Raw genomic sequence first — 14,258 nt, 5'->3', positions numbered from 1 at the left:
CGAATTTGATGTAGACCTCAACGGTTATGAAAAGAGGATAGCATCTTCTATATGTCATAGCTGCGAAGGTCAATTTGATTTATCTTGATATCAAGTGGTTTTCCACTTGGAAGTTAACTGCCACCACTAATCCACTATACAGTATACACATACAATTATACAAATGAGATCACAGCAAGTGGGTTTTACTTTTACGTCCCTAGAAGAGTGATTACTTACAAAAAAAATTAGTCGAGTCTATTTCACGGTCATCCCAGGCCACCTAAATTCACTTACTACTAAAAGCTCGACAAAAAGTTGAATCGCAATGTTGCCGACACAACAGAAAGGTGAGCGTTCCGCTGCCACCTAACAGCATGTACCCAATATTGTATACATGAAGATTTTAACACAAGTATAATGTAGTAGTAAGAATTGATTTTTCTAATAAATATGCAAAAACTATTACTTAAACTTATTCTTTGAATGGTACAGTTTAGTCATTCAGAAAAAAGAATCGTTAAAATATAAACTCCCAACAAGCACTTATTCAAAGTTCAAACTTCAAACTTCAAAGACAGTATGGCAGATGGATTTGGGCGGCTCAATGGCTAACTACTTAGTCAAGTGGTCGTCAGCAGCGTTAGCATGAATATGGGTGGCCATACGCGTGTGACTGGGATCCTAACAATAAACAGATAAACATGAGGTCTGCTACAATATTCAAAGTTTATACGCTAAGAACACTAATCAATACTGTGATATAATTATCTATTAAATACTTTGTTCTTCCCACCTGGTAAAATGAACGCAACGTTTTCTACCAGGGGAAGGTAAGACTAGTAATATGACAACACGGTCACAAGAAAGTTGAGCCCTTCTACTGTTTATCACGTAAACAGTGAAAGCTGTGATGATGACCGAAAGTTGAAACCAGAACGAAAGTGGTAACCATGATGACAAAGCTAGGCAGGGTCACAGCTCGAAGCCTTCAACAATGTCGTTTTAAACTTGTGATCACCAAAGGATGCCTGATGGAAGTGTGGAACAGGGACCGTGATACATCAGGCAAAATCACCTCATGTTTCGTTAAACCAAAGCATTGTATATCTTTTAGCACCCCTCTAAAGTCTATGCAAAAATTGAAAAATTGTAGTTTCCAGTCCAACACTCCCTAAATCTGTGAATTTTTTAAATTTGTTGCCACTCTGCCCACTCACACTTCACTATCGGATTATTGGTTAGTCCCAGTAGGGAATCCAAACACATTTGTGAAGTGCCCGAACGAGGCATCAAAATCCCAGTTGACTAAGCAAAATGAGCGTGTTTAAACCAATGGGCGGAAAACAGTCGAGAGGCCAAATTAAGCATAAAAGTCTATCGTTACTGAAAGAAACAAACTCTGGTGTAACCACTGGTAGTATCTGACATCCAAGAATTACTAACAAAGTTTAAAGCCAAAACATAGATTCAAAGGCTTTCCAAAATAATTGGTAGTGAGAGTAAAGTTTAACGACCTATAATCAACATCCATAGCAAGAAGATTGACAGTATCACAAAAATGAGTATGCTCAATGTTGGGTTGTTGGAACCGTCGAGCTTTGCTCCGGTGTCCGTTCACCACTCTCCGCTCAAAACCGATGAAGAGGGATAAGAAATTGTAACCTATTGATGATAATAGAAGGAGAAAGCTTTAGGCCACCTAAAGGGCGGACTCGGCGCTCAAGCTCTATGAAGAACCAAGTATGGGGCGCTTCAGCTCATAAGCTCGAAATTGCGGAACATAATGTACACCTATAAAAGGAAATAGATTAGGGTTTTGAAGAACAACTTTGAGAAATTTCTAGGGTATTGTAGGATCTGTTGATTCCAGGCCTCTTCTTATTGATTCTTGATCTCTTGTAAACTCTCCAATCTTTGTTATAAAGGAAACTTCGGCTCTTTGTGTGGATGTAGGTAATATTTACCAACCACCTAAATCTTTGTGTCTCTTTGCATATTTACTTCCATTATTATTGTTCTATGAAGGGTGATGATAAGTTAGTGGTTTTGCTTTGTTGAGGTTGTTGTGATAACTACCAAAGTCTTGGGTGGGTGATTTCCTTGGTGTGAGCTCCAAGTTGAAATCATTTGGGATAGAAAAATAACTAGATTGAGGTGTGACTTTCTAGTGAAATCTCCCAATAAGTGGTATCGAGCACGGTTTTGAATCATTGGAACAAGGTGTGTGAGGAAAGTTTCCACCTTTAGCATTTGAGGCTAGGTGTTTGAAGAAATTCCTCCGAGAGAGTCTCCACCGTTGTGTTGGTTCAAGTGGAAGTCATGGCGGACAAAGGAAAGCTACAAGATAGAAGTTTGTGGAACAAACTTGGCTATTGGAAGATGCAAATTGAGGATGTTCTCTATCAAAAGGATTTGATGGAAACGTTGATAAGTGAAGCCCGAGGAGATTCCGCAAGATAAATGGGATTTGCAAGATAGAAAGGCCTTGGCCACAATCCGATTGAGTCTTTTCAAGCCTCGGTAGCCTTCAATATTAAGACCGAGAAGGCGGTCTCTCATGGAGGCACTTACTACGATGTATGAACAACCCTCGACGCAACAAAGTTTATTTGATCACCAAGCTATTTAGTATGAAAATATTGGAGGGACCTCCTTCAGGATCACCTAAATGAATTCAACCAAACTAAGGACCAATTGAGTCGGTTGAGATTACATTTAGTGATGAGGTGCTAACTTTGGCGATACTTGGACAATTGCCTCCAAGTTGGAATCTTAACTATGGCGCTATTAGTGGCTCTGTTGGAATGACCAAGTTGAAGTTTGAGCACGTTGTTAGTATGGTACTAACCGAGGAAACCGAGACGGATTGTCCGTCATCGTCGGGATCAACCGTGGTCGGCATCGAATACAAAGTAAAACAGAGTCGTAGTAAGAAGAAGTGGAGGGGGGAGATCGAAATCTCAAGCCTCCCAATTGCAAAGCAAACTAACAAACCTCGAGACATGAGTGAAGTGGTGTGCTATAATTGTGGTAGGCCGCCACTATAGCCCCAATTGCCCTAGGAAACAACAACAACATTAATAAGAACAGGGAAAAAGAATCAAGAAGCTAATGTTGTTGAGATGGTAGATGGCGCTTTGATATGTTCGATGGAGCACAAAAGAGTCTTGGGTACTTGATTCCGCGATCTTTCCATGCTACCTCACATCGAGAGTTCCTTGAGAACTACACGAAGGTGACCTTTGACGGTCTTTCGTCGGTGATGACCAACCTTGTGACATTGTCGGCAAAGGGTGATGTGCATATCAAGATGAATGGCTCGTCATGGTTATTGAGGGGCGTCGGACATGTTCGGTTGAGGAAGAATTTGATTTCCAATTGGCAAGCAAGGATTTGTTCTGATTTTGCCTGTTGATACTTGGAAGGTCTCGGCATTGATTGTTGCAAATGGTAAGAAAGATGGTACTCTACAACACATGGTTGTGAGATTGAAAAGAGGATCCGAATGTTTGGCAACAAACTTGGTCACATGAGTGAAAGGAATGAAAATCCTTCACTCTTTCGGTAAACTCCCAAAGTTCATGGTCGGTTGAAATTGACTTCGCGGAGAACTGTATTTGGAAAGCGGCAAATGAGTTTTCGTAGAATGGGTCGGACTCAAAGCTAGAAGGCTTGAGTTGATACATCTGAATCCATTGGCGGAAAGTCATATTTTGTGACTTTCATTGATGATTACTAGGAAGGTGTGGGTCTATTTCTTGAACAAGTCGGCGTATTTGAAGTTTCAAACTTTCCATGGTTGAGAATGAGACAAGCTTGAAAGTAAAGAATTTAGATCCGGAATGATTGGAATATGAGGATTCAGGTTTTAAGAAGAACTTTATCTTTAATGGCATCAAGATGGAAAAAGACTTTGCGAGGGGACACCTCGTTGAGGGGTTCATGAATAGAACAACGAAAGAGCTAGGTGTATCTCATCCATACAGGCTTGCCCCTGGCAATTCCGGGCAGAAAGTGTTAGCAAAGCATGTTTTACCCCGATCAATAGAGGACCATCGGTGCCTTTGGATTTTAAGATTCCGGTAAGGTGGGGCGGGAAGGATGTGAACCTTCCCATTTGAAGGTGTTTGGTTGTGTGTCCTATGTCCACATTAGTGACCAAGCTAGAAGCAAGCTTGATGCTAAGTCACTAAAGTGCACCTTCATCTCTATATGGGTGATGATTTTTTTGGTATCGCTTTTGGGATGATCAAAATCGGAAAATCATTCGTAGAGTAGATGTTGTGTTTAATGAGAAGGTGATGTACAAGGGCGAGAAGATGAAGCACAAAAGAAGGAATCGGGTACAAAAGAGAAAGTATGTTGAGTTGGAAGACTTTGATGTAAGTCATAAAGCCAAATCAAAAGAGGATGACATGTAGTGACTCGAGAGAATAATGAGGATACTACACCAAAGCCACCTGTAAATTGCGGAAGACATCCAGCCACATGTACCGAAGTTCGAGATATCCGCCCTCCACCTATGTGAATTACTTGCTACTTTCATGGTGGCGAGCCTCAATCTTATGATGAAGCATTGGAGGTGAGTGATGCAAGCAAGTGGGAGCTTGCTATGCAAGATGAGATGAAGTCCCTCATCTCTTGTGCACGTGGGGAGTTAGCCAAACTACCCATGGGCAAGAAGGCTCTGAGAACAAATGGGTGTATAGAGTCAAAGAGGAACATGATGGTTCCCGGAGATACAAGGCAAGGCTAGTAGTCAAGGGTTTTGAAAGCGATTGACTTCAGATATTCTCCCCATGGTGGCCGAATACTATTCGATGGTGTTGAGTATTGTTCATAATAAAGATTTATATCTTGGCGGTTGGATGTTAAAACCGCCTTCATGGTGACCTAGTTGAGGAAATTTATATCAAAGAACCCGAGAGGGTTTCATCAAAGGGTAAAGAGAATATGGTATGCAGCTCGAAAGAGCTTGTATGGTTTGAAACAAGCCCAAAAAAATTAGTACGAAGTTTGATAACTTCATGCAAGGAAATGGCTACTATAAGTTACCAAGCAACGACCATTGTTGCTACTTGAAGAGGTTCGACTCGGCTACATCATCCCGCTGCTATATGTTGATGATATGTTAGTAGCGAAGTTCGATATGTCGAATTGGGAGATTGAAAGAGAAGTTAGCAAGTGAGTTCTCTATGAAGGACTTGGGTGCGTAAACAATTCTAGGGATGAGGATCGAAGAGATAAAGGCAAAAAGGTATTGCGAGTTGTCTCGGTGAATATATTGAGAAGGTATTGAAGAAAATTTCGGCATGGGTAGTCTGAAACCAGTTGCACACCTTTGGCGATCCACTTCAAAGTTGTCGAAAACACTCTCCCAATGTTGTTGAGGAAAGAAACTTCATGGCTAAGGTACCATCGCCTCGCCATTGGAAGTCTTATGTATGCCATGGTTTGCACAATATAGCCCAAGCGATTTCGATGATTTTTATGTCTAATCTAAGCAACATTGGGAAGCCGTGAAGTGGATATTGAGATATCCGAGGAAACTACTGAGAAATGCCTATGTTATGGAAGGGGTGTTGTGAACCCGCAAGGGTATGTGGATCTTGCGATTTTGCAAAAGTAGATCCTGAGAAGAACTAGTGTCTTTTACAATAAAAAGTTAATTTCTTCCAACTGAAATTGTTGCTTTGTCTACCACGCAGGCGGTATGTGGCGTTCTGAGAGGCAAGCAAAGAGATGATTTTCTGAGGATTGATGGAAGAGCTTGGGATGAAGCAAGAGAGAAGTGTGTTACAATAAACAGATGATAGTCGAGTGCTATACATCTTGCCAAAATTCCGCCTTTCATTCTAGGACCAAACACATTGGTTGGTCTCGGTATCATTTTATCCGATCTGTTGGAGGATGAGGTTTTGCACTTGAGAGATCGATCGAGGGAGTGAGAATCCGGCGGATATGTTGACAACACGCCTCATGAAAGTTGAAGTTGTGTTCAACCCGGTTGGGTCTTCTTGCTTGAAGACCATGATGGATGGCCAAAGTGTTTCTTTAGTATATTGGATTTGGATTGAGTGGTTACAATTGAGATGTGATGTGCATGAAGAATCTCGAAGGTTCCAAGTGGGAGATTGTTGGGTTGTTGGAACCGTCGAGCTTTGCTCAGCTCACCACTCTCGTTTGCGAACCCGATGAAGAGGGCGACCAGCCATCCATTCCAACACCTGAGAAAGTATCTTTTAGCACGGACTCTAAAGTCAAGCTCTATTGAAGAGGCTTCATACAATAACTCTTCCTCTCGAGCTCAAATTGCGGCCCAAAGCCCATTTTACTTCCACTTTGTCTATGTACACCTATATAAAGGAAATAGATTAGGGTTTTGAAGAACAACTTTGAGAGATTCATTTCTAGGGTATTGTGGGAACTCTGTTGAGCTAGGGTTTGAGTGAGGCCTCTTCTTATTGATTCTTGATCTCTTGTAAACTCTCCAATCTTTGTTATAAAAGGAAACTTCGGCTCTTGTGTGTGGATGTAGGTAATATTTACAACCACCTAAATCTTTTTGTCTCTTTGCATATTTTACTTCCATTATTATTGTTCTTTATGAAGGGTGATGATAAGTTAGTGGTTTTGCTTTGTTGAGGTTGTTGTGATAACTACCAAAGTCTTAGGTGGGTGATTTCCTTGGTGTGAGCTCCAAGTTGAAATCATTTGGGATAGAAAGTAACTAGATTGAGGTGTGACTTTCTAGTGAAATCTCCCAATACTCAAAACCTCATACCCAATCAACGTGAAAGAAACTTAATTGAACATAAAATAAAAATACAAATCTGAAACATGATTATTCCAGTATGTTGGCAATCTTTTTGTGCTAATACTTTAGGTAGAGCTGAAGGCAATAATAACCTGCGTAAAACAATGGAGCACCCACATGTTGAACAAGATCAAATGATGTATAAAAAAGTAAATAATAAAAAATCAACGGAGTTTGGCGTGCAACGACAATCTTCACATTGTTTAGTGTTTACACACTGCTGCAATCCAACAAACTGATAATGGTCACCAAGAAATGACCTTACATGGATGAGAAATTACTGAAATAAATAAGCTTCGGATTTTGAAATTCCTAACTTAGTGCCTGGCGCTCCATTATGCACATATTCCCACGTTGAAAAAATAGGTCTGTGAGAACCAGACCAGTTAAATAGCTACGCTCACGGAAGCAGAACAGAAGGGGGAAAGGCAAAATAAATGAAAAAAACAATAAGGTTGTGTGCCAGAATATCCTCTTATAAATTACTGAAACCATAGGAAACTTCTATCCAATGATCATTGTTAGGAGCCTTGGCAAGACAAGACCAATTGGCATTGTTAGGGTTGAAAGAGCATCTGGAACACTTCTGGAGATGAAAGAGCTGCAACACTTTTGAACTGACAGCAATAGAAACATGTCAGAAAACATTAAATTATTCTGAAATGAACATCATACAAAATTGCAAATCCATGGCATTGAGGTTGTTGATTAGTAATGCAATTAGGTTTTAAACTGTTCTCCATTATGAACTTTTGGATGTATATCTACGAGGAGATAAGATCATTTGAAATCTATTGTACAATGAATACTGTCCTACATAAGATATTCAGTAGTTTTTACCTTCTCTTGTCTGTACTTGTCTCGTATAGCATTTAAAGGACAACCGCTATAATTCATTTGCAAATTTTGAAGAGCAGAAACGGTAGAGTTTAGATCTAAAGCCTTGTAACTAGTATAGTGCTCAAGAGTTGGATTCTGCAAAATATACAAACAGTATGAGGGTCCATCACATATAAGGATAGAACCAAATGAAGGGGAGAACAAAGGGGGAAGAACACAGACCCAGGGATGAGATGATTGATCTAGCGTCCATCTTGCAAGGAATATAGCAGATGCAGCGACGAGAGAAGGAAGAAACTTCAGGAAGGCATACTCTACCATAGTCAGCTCTGCTAGATAGTTAGCCAAATATTCCAATTCGACACTTGGTGCCTGCACTCCAGAGTAACTTGATAAGTCAATTCGTACCTAACCAAATAGAAATTCAAATCTTGTTCCTTCAACAAAACAAAATAAACTGTACCTTATAAGAAGCTTGCGCAGCACGAAGAAATCTCCTGCAGTAAAAAAAGTCAAGAAAAACAACAAAATTATGAACATCTTGATTTATACAAGCTGAGGAACTCTATTATTTTTAGGGAGAAGTTACACATAAAATAACTGTCACCTAACAAAGGTTTTTATGGTGGGTGTTGATATTTGAAATTCCAAATTATTCAGCACTTTACTCTCCATTTCCAACACCTGTAAGTTCAACCAGTTAGATGACTTCATACAATAATGTATTTTAGCAGCAGTAATACGATTAACAAGCACTCGAGCAGGACCTGATTAGACATATATATTGCATTCTTTCCTCTAATTGTCAAATGTCAGAATACTATTCGAACCCAGACGTCAGCATGTGAGGAATTTGCAATTTCACAAAAAAAACATGCTGAAAACTACGGATAAGATGCCGGAAATTTGAATGAGAATAAATCATTCTTCCAAATAGTAAAATCATTACATAAAAAATTGTATACTTGGTCATGACAATATACACGTAAGGAGGACCGAAATATCAATGATATCACAGAAACATTAAATCCTATATATCCTGGTTTGAGAGATGCTCGACACCAATTTGTAAATGTGTAAAATATACTACTATTTAGACTGTCAAAGTCATGGGGAATCAAATCACTTAAACTTGTTGAAACTATGAATTTCTTGAGAACTTGTGGATCTATTGATCGAACCACAGTCAACTTTGTTTTGAATCTTTGCAGATGAAGGTCATGATATAGTTTGTATAAGTGTGGCATAGTCTGCATAGATACCATCAACTAAATAATAACCCATATCGTAGTTATGATTATTTAAGTCTCCTTCACGTTTTTCCAATAGCGATCCTATTGATCCACTTCAGCATTGCTCAACTTTATTCAGTAACTTTGTTTGTATTGCTTCTAAGGCATATACAAAAGTAGCACAAGTAAATAAATGTACCAGTAGGTAATCAAGAAAGGCGAAAAAGTTAACATTTGTTTTAGTGTCTGTCTTTTTAACTAAAGTGTACTCAAGTAGTCAAAACGAAAGATATGGTTCATCCACCCAACTATTCAATCTACAACGGAGACTTTACCTCCATTCTTGTGTAAGTGTTGTCTGTGATAAAGCAAAAATCTTCCACACGAGGTGCACATATCTCTTCGTATTTCCTAGAAAAGCCACAAAAATTATATGCAATTAGACCTGTTTAGACAAATTAATGCAATACATTTTCCCTTTCTAAATATCATGACCAACTTGTTCACGGAACAAACAATTTGGCATAATTATAATTATTCATGGAACAAAAACTAAAGATAGCCAATGAGTGTTTTTTTACTGGTTAATGGTAGAAAATGAGTTGATCTACCTTTACCATGTCTAATAAAGATCTGAAATTTTGAATTTTCAAAATATCCATGGAGCAGGGGGAGTAGATGCTTCAAAAAGAAAATATGGTAGCACAAGTACCACGAAGCACAAACAGAAGAACTTACGAGGCAATCAGCATGCAAGTAATGCCAAGCAGCTGAAGTTTTTGTCTTACTATATAATTATGAGACAGAAAACGATCAATCAGATAAACTGTCAAGTAAAGGGTGTCTGAGGTAAGCTTATATTCCTCGGTGACCTGAAACCAACAATTGAAAGGATTAGTAGCCATGATTTGTGCACGAAATAACAATCTGTATCAATGAAAACTTTCCAACTACCAATTATACCATTCATAGGCCTTTAAATTTGTCAAGTTGCATATGTTACATTTATCTAATATTTAATGAGCAGCCTACAAAAGTTGAACACTTGAACTTGAACAAGTGATGCATGCAAATAATTACAGCATACTGCTGGAAGGAAAATTTTCAGAAAGCATCAGCAGATTGTTTCGAAACTATGAAAGAAAAACAAAAGGAAAAGTGGAAGCTACAAAGCGAAATATATAATTACAAAAGAAGGCCCTCTTCATAGAAAGAGTAATGTTGTTCATTAATTTACCAACCTTCATCTCAACAAACACGCATTTTTAATACTTGAGTCACATATTTTGCTCATGGCCATCAACAAATTTTCAAATAAACATTGAAAATTAAGCACATATTTGAAACAAACTAAACTTACTTCCACAAGCCAATCAATTAGTATCCCCCGCATGGTTTGAGTGATGTCTCTTTGCATTGTTTCCATGAAATTAGAAGTAGGTCTTCTGATAAGCTGAGGAAAGAAATGGATCAGGAGTAAATAAAAAGTTTTCTGTAAGTAATATAAACAACAACCAAAACAACAACAATAACACCCTAGTCTTAGCTGAGGATATAACAACTTTACAAGAAGTTCATTTTTAACTTTTAAGAATTTTGTGACTAGGATGCTAACTGTATGCATTGAACTTATAAAGGTGCATAAAAGCTTGCATCCTAATCATGAAAATGAGACATCCCAAAGCGACAGATAAGGTTCTTTTGTTGATGTGTGTACGGTGTACCTGACATTAGAAAATGGTGTGCAAAGCATGCATAACAAATAATGAAAATGAATGGTGAAGAGAAGAGTGCACAACTTCAGCGAGTAGTATGAACAATCTATTTAATACCAACCTCTGCAACACGTAAATTCTTATAAATATCAGGGGCATAAAGACTGCACATCAGGGGATCTTGGTGATCAGAATCGATGTTTATAATTTTCGGACCACCTTCCGGATTCTCAGAAAAATTGTCCAAATCTGCATTATCCAATCAAAATAGTGTCACCCTTATGTAATCCTATTGTCCAAAAAGCCAAATAGACAGTATCAAAGGATATATAGGCTCTAACTCTGTTTTAGCTTCACATTTTTTCTTTTTCTTTTCTTTGTTTGTGCACACATATCATATTCTTTTAGCTTTATGTTAAACAATACCTAACTTAGAAAAGTATTTACTATAATATTCAGAGGAAACTGAAAGTGAACACAGACCTTTATATGACAACACCAGGTTTTCTACAGGCTTCTCGGAGGCCTGTTTCCAGGGTTGAGTATCAGCTACATGGCATACTGTTATGCTATTTTTGACATTCTGCACTGGTAAGTTTTCTTCCTTTCTCACTGAGATCATTATTTTTGGAGACTCAACAATCCCCATTTTGTCACTTTCTTCAGCTGTCTTCATTTCCACATTGTCTTTATTCTGTTCAATTTCCACAGAAACAGCAGCAACATCTGTTTCTTCAACCTTCTCTCTTTCCCCCTTGTCTTTAATCTGTTGAGCTTCCTCAGAAACAGCAGGGGCCACTCTGGAATCCTTCTTTACATGACTTTTTAAAGCCTGCTTACAGTTCCGAGGCTGAAGACAAGCAGCATTAACAGAAACCAACTTTAGATTATGAAGCACAGAAGAATGACATATAACCTGAAACTATCAACTGATAAGATATGAAAACAGTAAGATTTTTTTAAAACACGTTAAATAAAAATAGTGATCAGGATGTTCTTAGCCTACTGTCAAAGTCCAAAACTGAGGTGCTTACTCGTTTAATAGTTTGGTTGATAAGCAAATGTCCCATTGTTTACATTTTCAGAGACAAGAGCTAAGAAAACACTCATAAGATAACCAAACAATGGGACTGCTACCTGAATCTTGGCTACATTCATACAGCTCTTGTATGAATTTTCACAGAGGACGTTAGTAACATCCTTCAGAACTGTCCTCCTTTTATTTTGCCCTGTGACAGGAACAGAAGAGTTCTCGTCCGAGGGAGGTCTTTTTGAATTGCCTCGCAAACCCGCCTTCTGAACTTGTCTTGTAGATGGTTTGGGAGGAAGCGCTATGCCAGAAGCATGACAGGCTGCAGCACGAGCTCGAGTAATTCGAACAGTAGGTTCAAAATCCATATTTTCTTTCCTCATACTTTCTCGCCTTGGAGAAGAGCTACTAGAGGCCTTAAACTCAATCAGAATTCATCAAACCTGCGCAAAAATTAACCATGAAAATGTCATTTACAAAACAGAACAAGCTCACAAGGTGAAAAATGGAGTCAGAAAGGCCATAATTCAGAAAGCTAATGGATCAGTAAATCTGTTAATATGAAAAAGCAACCTGAAAGCACGTAAAAATTAGTCAACCAAAGATAAAATAAAGTGGTCATTACAAAATGTCTTCCCAAGTGCATAATAATGAACTCCTCAAGAAAAATCCAAACCAAATGAAATCTAAAAGAGACAAACATCACCCAATTTGGAAATCAAGACAGATTTAGAGAGAAAGAGACTGACAATAAAACCACTTTAACGTGTAAAACAGCACAATGTGGAACACAAAAAACGCTCCATCAGATAGCTGCATCATATAAATGCAACATAATGGGGGATCCAACAAATATAAGCCATTCTGATAAGAATGTGATAGCGATACGGACAAGACATAACTATTACCTGACAATTTAAGCCGTCTTGACATACTTGAAGAGACAATCAAACCAATAAAGTGACTCTCAACCAAGTATTGTTAGCTTGTAATTATCGTATGTATAATTCCTTTTCTTTCCTATTGAAACTGATGGTGTGGAGAAACAATCTTAGCACACATTATCTTGTTAACGCAAGAGTATTCTCTTCTCCACATTCTAGTCTACACCGCAGTCTATCAAGTCAACAACACAAGCTTTTTCCTGGCTACATCAAATTCTCAGTTTTTTAATGCAACTAAGGAAGGTAAGGCTACCATGTAGACGACTAGTAAAAGCTTTATAATTCAAACAACAGGTATAACACACACATAATGTACGTTTTCAAATTGATTTTACCCTCTTACATCCTTGCATAATCACATTTATCCATTAAAGCTGGCAATGCCGGAGAAACGACAGATTCAATAGTAACTCAAAGCTTTTGAGTATAAAAATGACGAGTTCGAGTCAGCTTAGATACATAATAAATTACAATAACTAGGAACATTTTTAATTTAGATCTACTGAAAGATCTAACAAAACTGCAAAATCTAGCTAAACAATAAATAACAAAAAGATTTTGAAATTTCAAACATTTCCCCAAACACCAAATCAACTCAAAAATCCCAAAACGAAGAACACAGTCAGCAATAAAAAGCAAAGAAAAGAAATACAATTTGGGCACAAAACGTGAAACACTCGAATATAAAAAAAAAAAATAAAAATTTGAAACTAGTTACTCAAACGTCCCAAAACCAAATGAAGTAAATCAACACAGATCTATGTTCTAGAACTTGGAGATTATGACAAATCTGGAGGAGAAATTTGAAAAAAAAAAAAAAAAAAAAAAAAAACGGTAGAGAAGCAGCTGACCTTTGGTCTAATAATATATATAATTTGAGTGAGCTCGAAGACCTTATATGATTTTAATATATATAATATAGGTATGAAGAAAAGATTAGGGTTTGTTTTGTACAGAGAAACATTTGAAGAAGCAATTTAGTAAGTGAGGTGTGATGAGAGGTGAGCGGGCTGGTTTCACAGTTCAAACTTTGCGAAAATAATGAAAAATATTTTTTTGTATTTTGGAAATCAAAGTATTCACGAATATTTACCTCTCTTCTACTCACTTGACACGTGTTTGTTTGGCTGGGTGCGGTGAATAAATTGTTGTATGTGTGTATAAACGGATCTGTTTTTAGGGATGAAATTACGAGAGGGGGGTTTAAGGTTTGAAATTTTGAAGAGTGTGAATTGAAGTGGTCTAAGTTAGTTGTAAATGCATTTATGGCAGGATAACTCTTATATTTAAAGCATTTCACTCTTTTTAGGGGAAGAATACTTGTAATAGATAAAATTGGTATGTGTTCAGTGAAATTTCAAAAGAGTAGGCGTTAGAGTATTCCACATTTCCTGATCCAAGTTCACAGCACAATACAACACTCTACTAGGCAATGTGGGTTTATCACTGTGCATTACTAAACCACTCATTTGAAATTTGAGCTGCAACAAAATAATGTACAAATCTCGCACACATAACAAACTTGGTCGTATTACTGGCTTTATAATTTTTAACCTTTTAAGTAATTAATATATCTAAAATTAGATGCTACAGCCTACAGCAGTAGGTAAAATATATTTGACAACCAAAAACAAATATGTACATATTTGCTTGCGGCTTGCAAACATTTATTTGGTGAAAATAATTAAGAAAATAGCT

General features: G+C 37.7%; 1 protein-coding gene across 4 annotated transcripts; it reads right to left on the bottom strand.

Moving 5' to 3' along the window:
• Positions 1 to 6,917: 6,917 nt before the first annotated feature.
• LOC147507571 (cyclin-A2-4-like) lies at positions 6,918 to 13,791 on the bottom strand. 4 transcript variants are annotated; one of them, XM_086600290.1, is made up of 12 exons: positions 13,654 to 13,791; positions 11,724 to 12,059; positions 11,070 to 11,436; positions 10,708 to 10,835; positions 10,232 to 10,324; positions 9,610 to 9,743; positions 9,207 to 9,282; positions 8,247 to 8,323; positions 8,103 to 8,136; positions 7,862 to 8,011; positions 7,640 to 7,774; positions 6,918 to 7,416 (listed from the first exon to the last, which is right to left on the bottom strand). In XM_086600290.1, exons 2-12 carry the CDS (start codon positions 11,997 to 11,999, stop codon positions 7,357 to 7,359), a joined length of 1,530 nt encoding a protein of 509 aa, XP_086456416.1. In that variant the 5' UTR covers positions 12,000 to 12,059; positions 13,654 to 13,791; the 3' UTR covers positions 6,918 to 7,356. The 4 variants fall into 4 exon arrangements, with proteins under 4 accessions (XP_086456416.1, XP_086456418.1, XP_086456419.1 ...); XM_086600292.1 differs by lacking the exon at positions 13,654 to 13,791 and adding an exon at positions 13,412 to 13,632; XM_086600293.1 differs by lacking the exon at positions 13,654 to 13,791 and adding an exon at positions 12,896 to 13,620.
• Between the last annotated feature and the right edge of the window lie 467 nt (positions 13,792 to 14,258).

The sequence above is a fragment of the Coptis chinensis genome, chromosome 3 (genome assembly GCF_015680905.1).
Source record: "Coptis chinensis isolate HL-2020 chromosome 3, ASM1568090v1, whole genome shotgun sequence".
Lineage (NCBI taxonomy): Eukaryota > Viridiplantae > Streptophyta > Magnoliopsida > Ranunculales > Ranunculaceae > Coptis > Coptis chinensis.
Note: the sequence above shows the minus strand (reverse complement) of the source record. Positions and strands in the feature narration are given on the sequence as shown.

Bases quoted from the DNA above. Each gene is read 5' to 3' on its own strand.
- LOC147507571 (XM_086600290.1), bottom strand. From the start codon at position 11,999: ATGAGGAAAGAAAATATGGATTTTGAACCTACTGTTCGAATTACTCGA. The intron at 9,744-10,231 runs GTAAGTTTAGTT...TGTTGGTTTCAG, and splicing joins TAATTGATTGGCTTGTGGAA to GTCACCGAGGAATATAAGCT. The intron at 8,324-9,206 runs GTAAAGTCTCCG...TTGAACTTACAG, and splicing joins ACACTTACACAAGAATGGAG to GTGTTGGAAATGGAGAGTAA.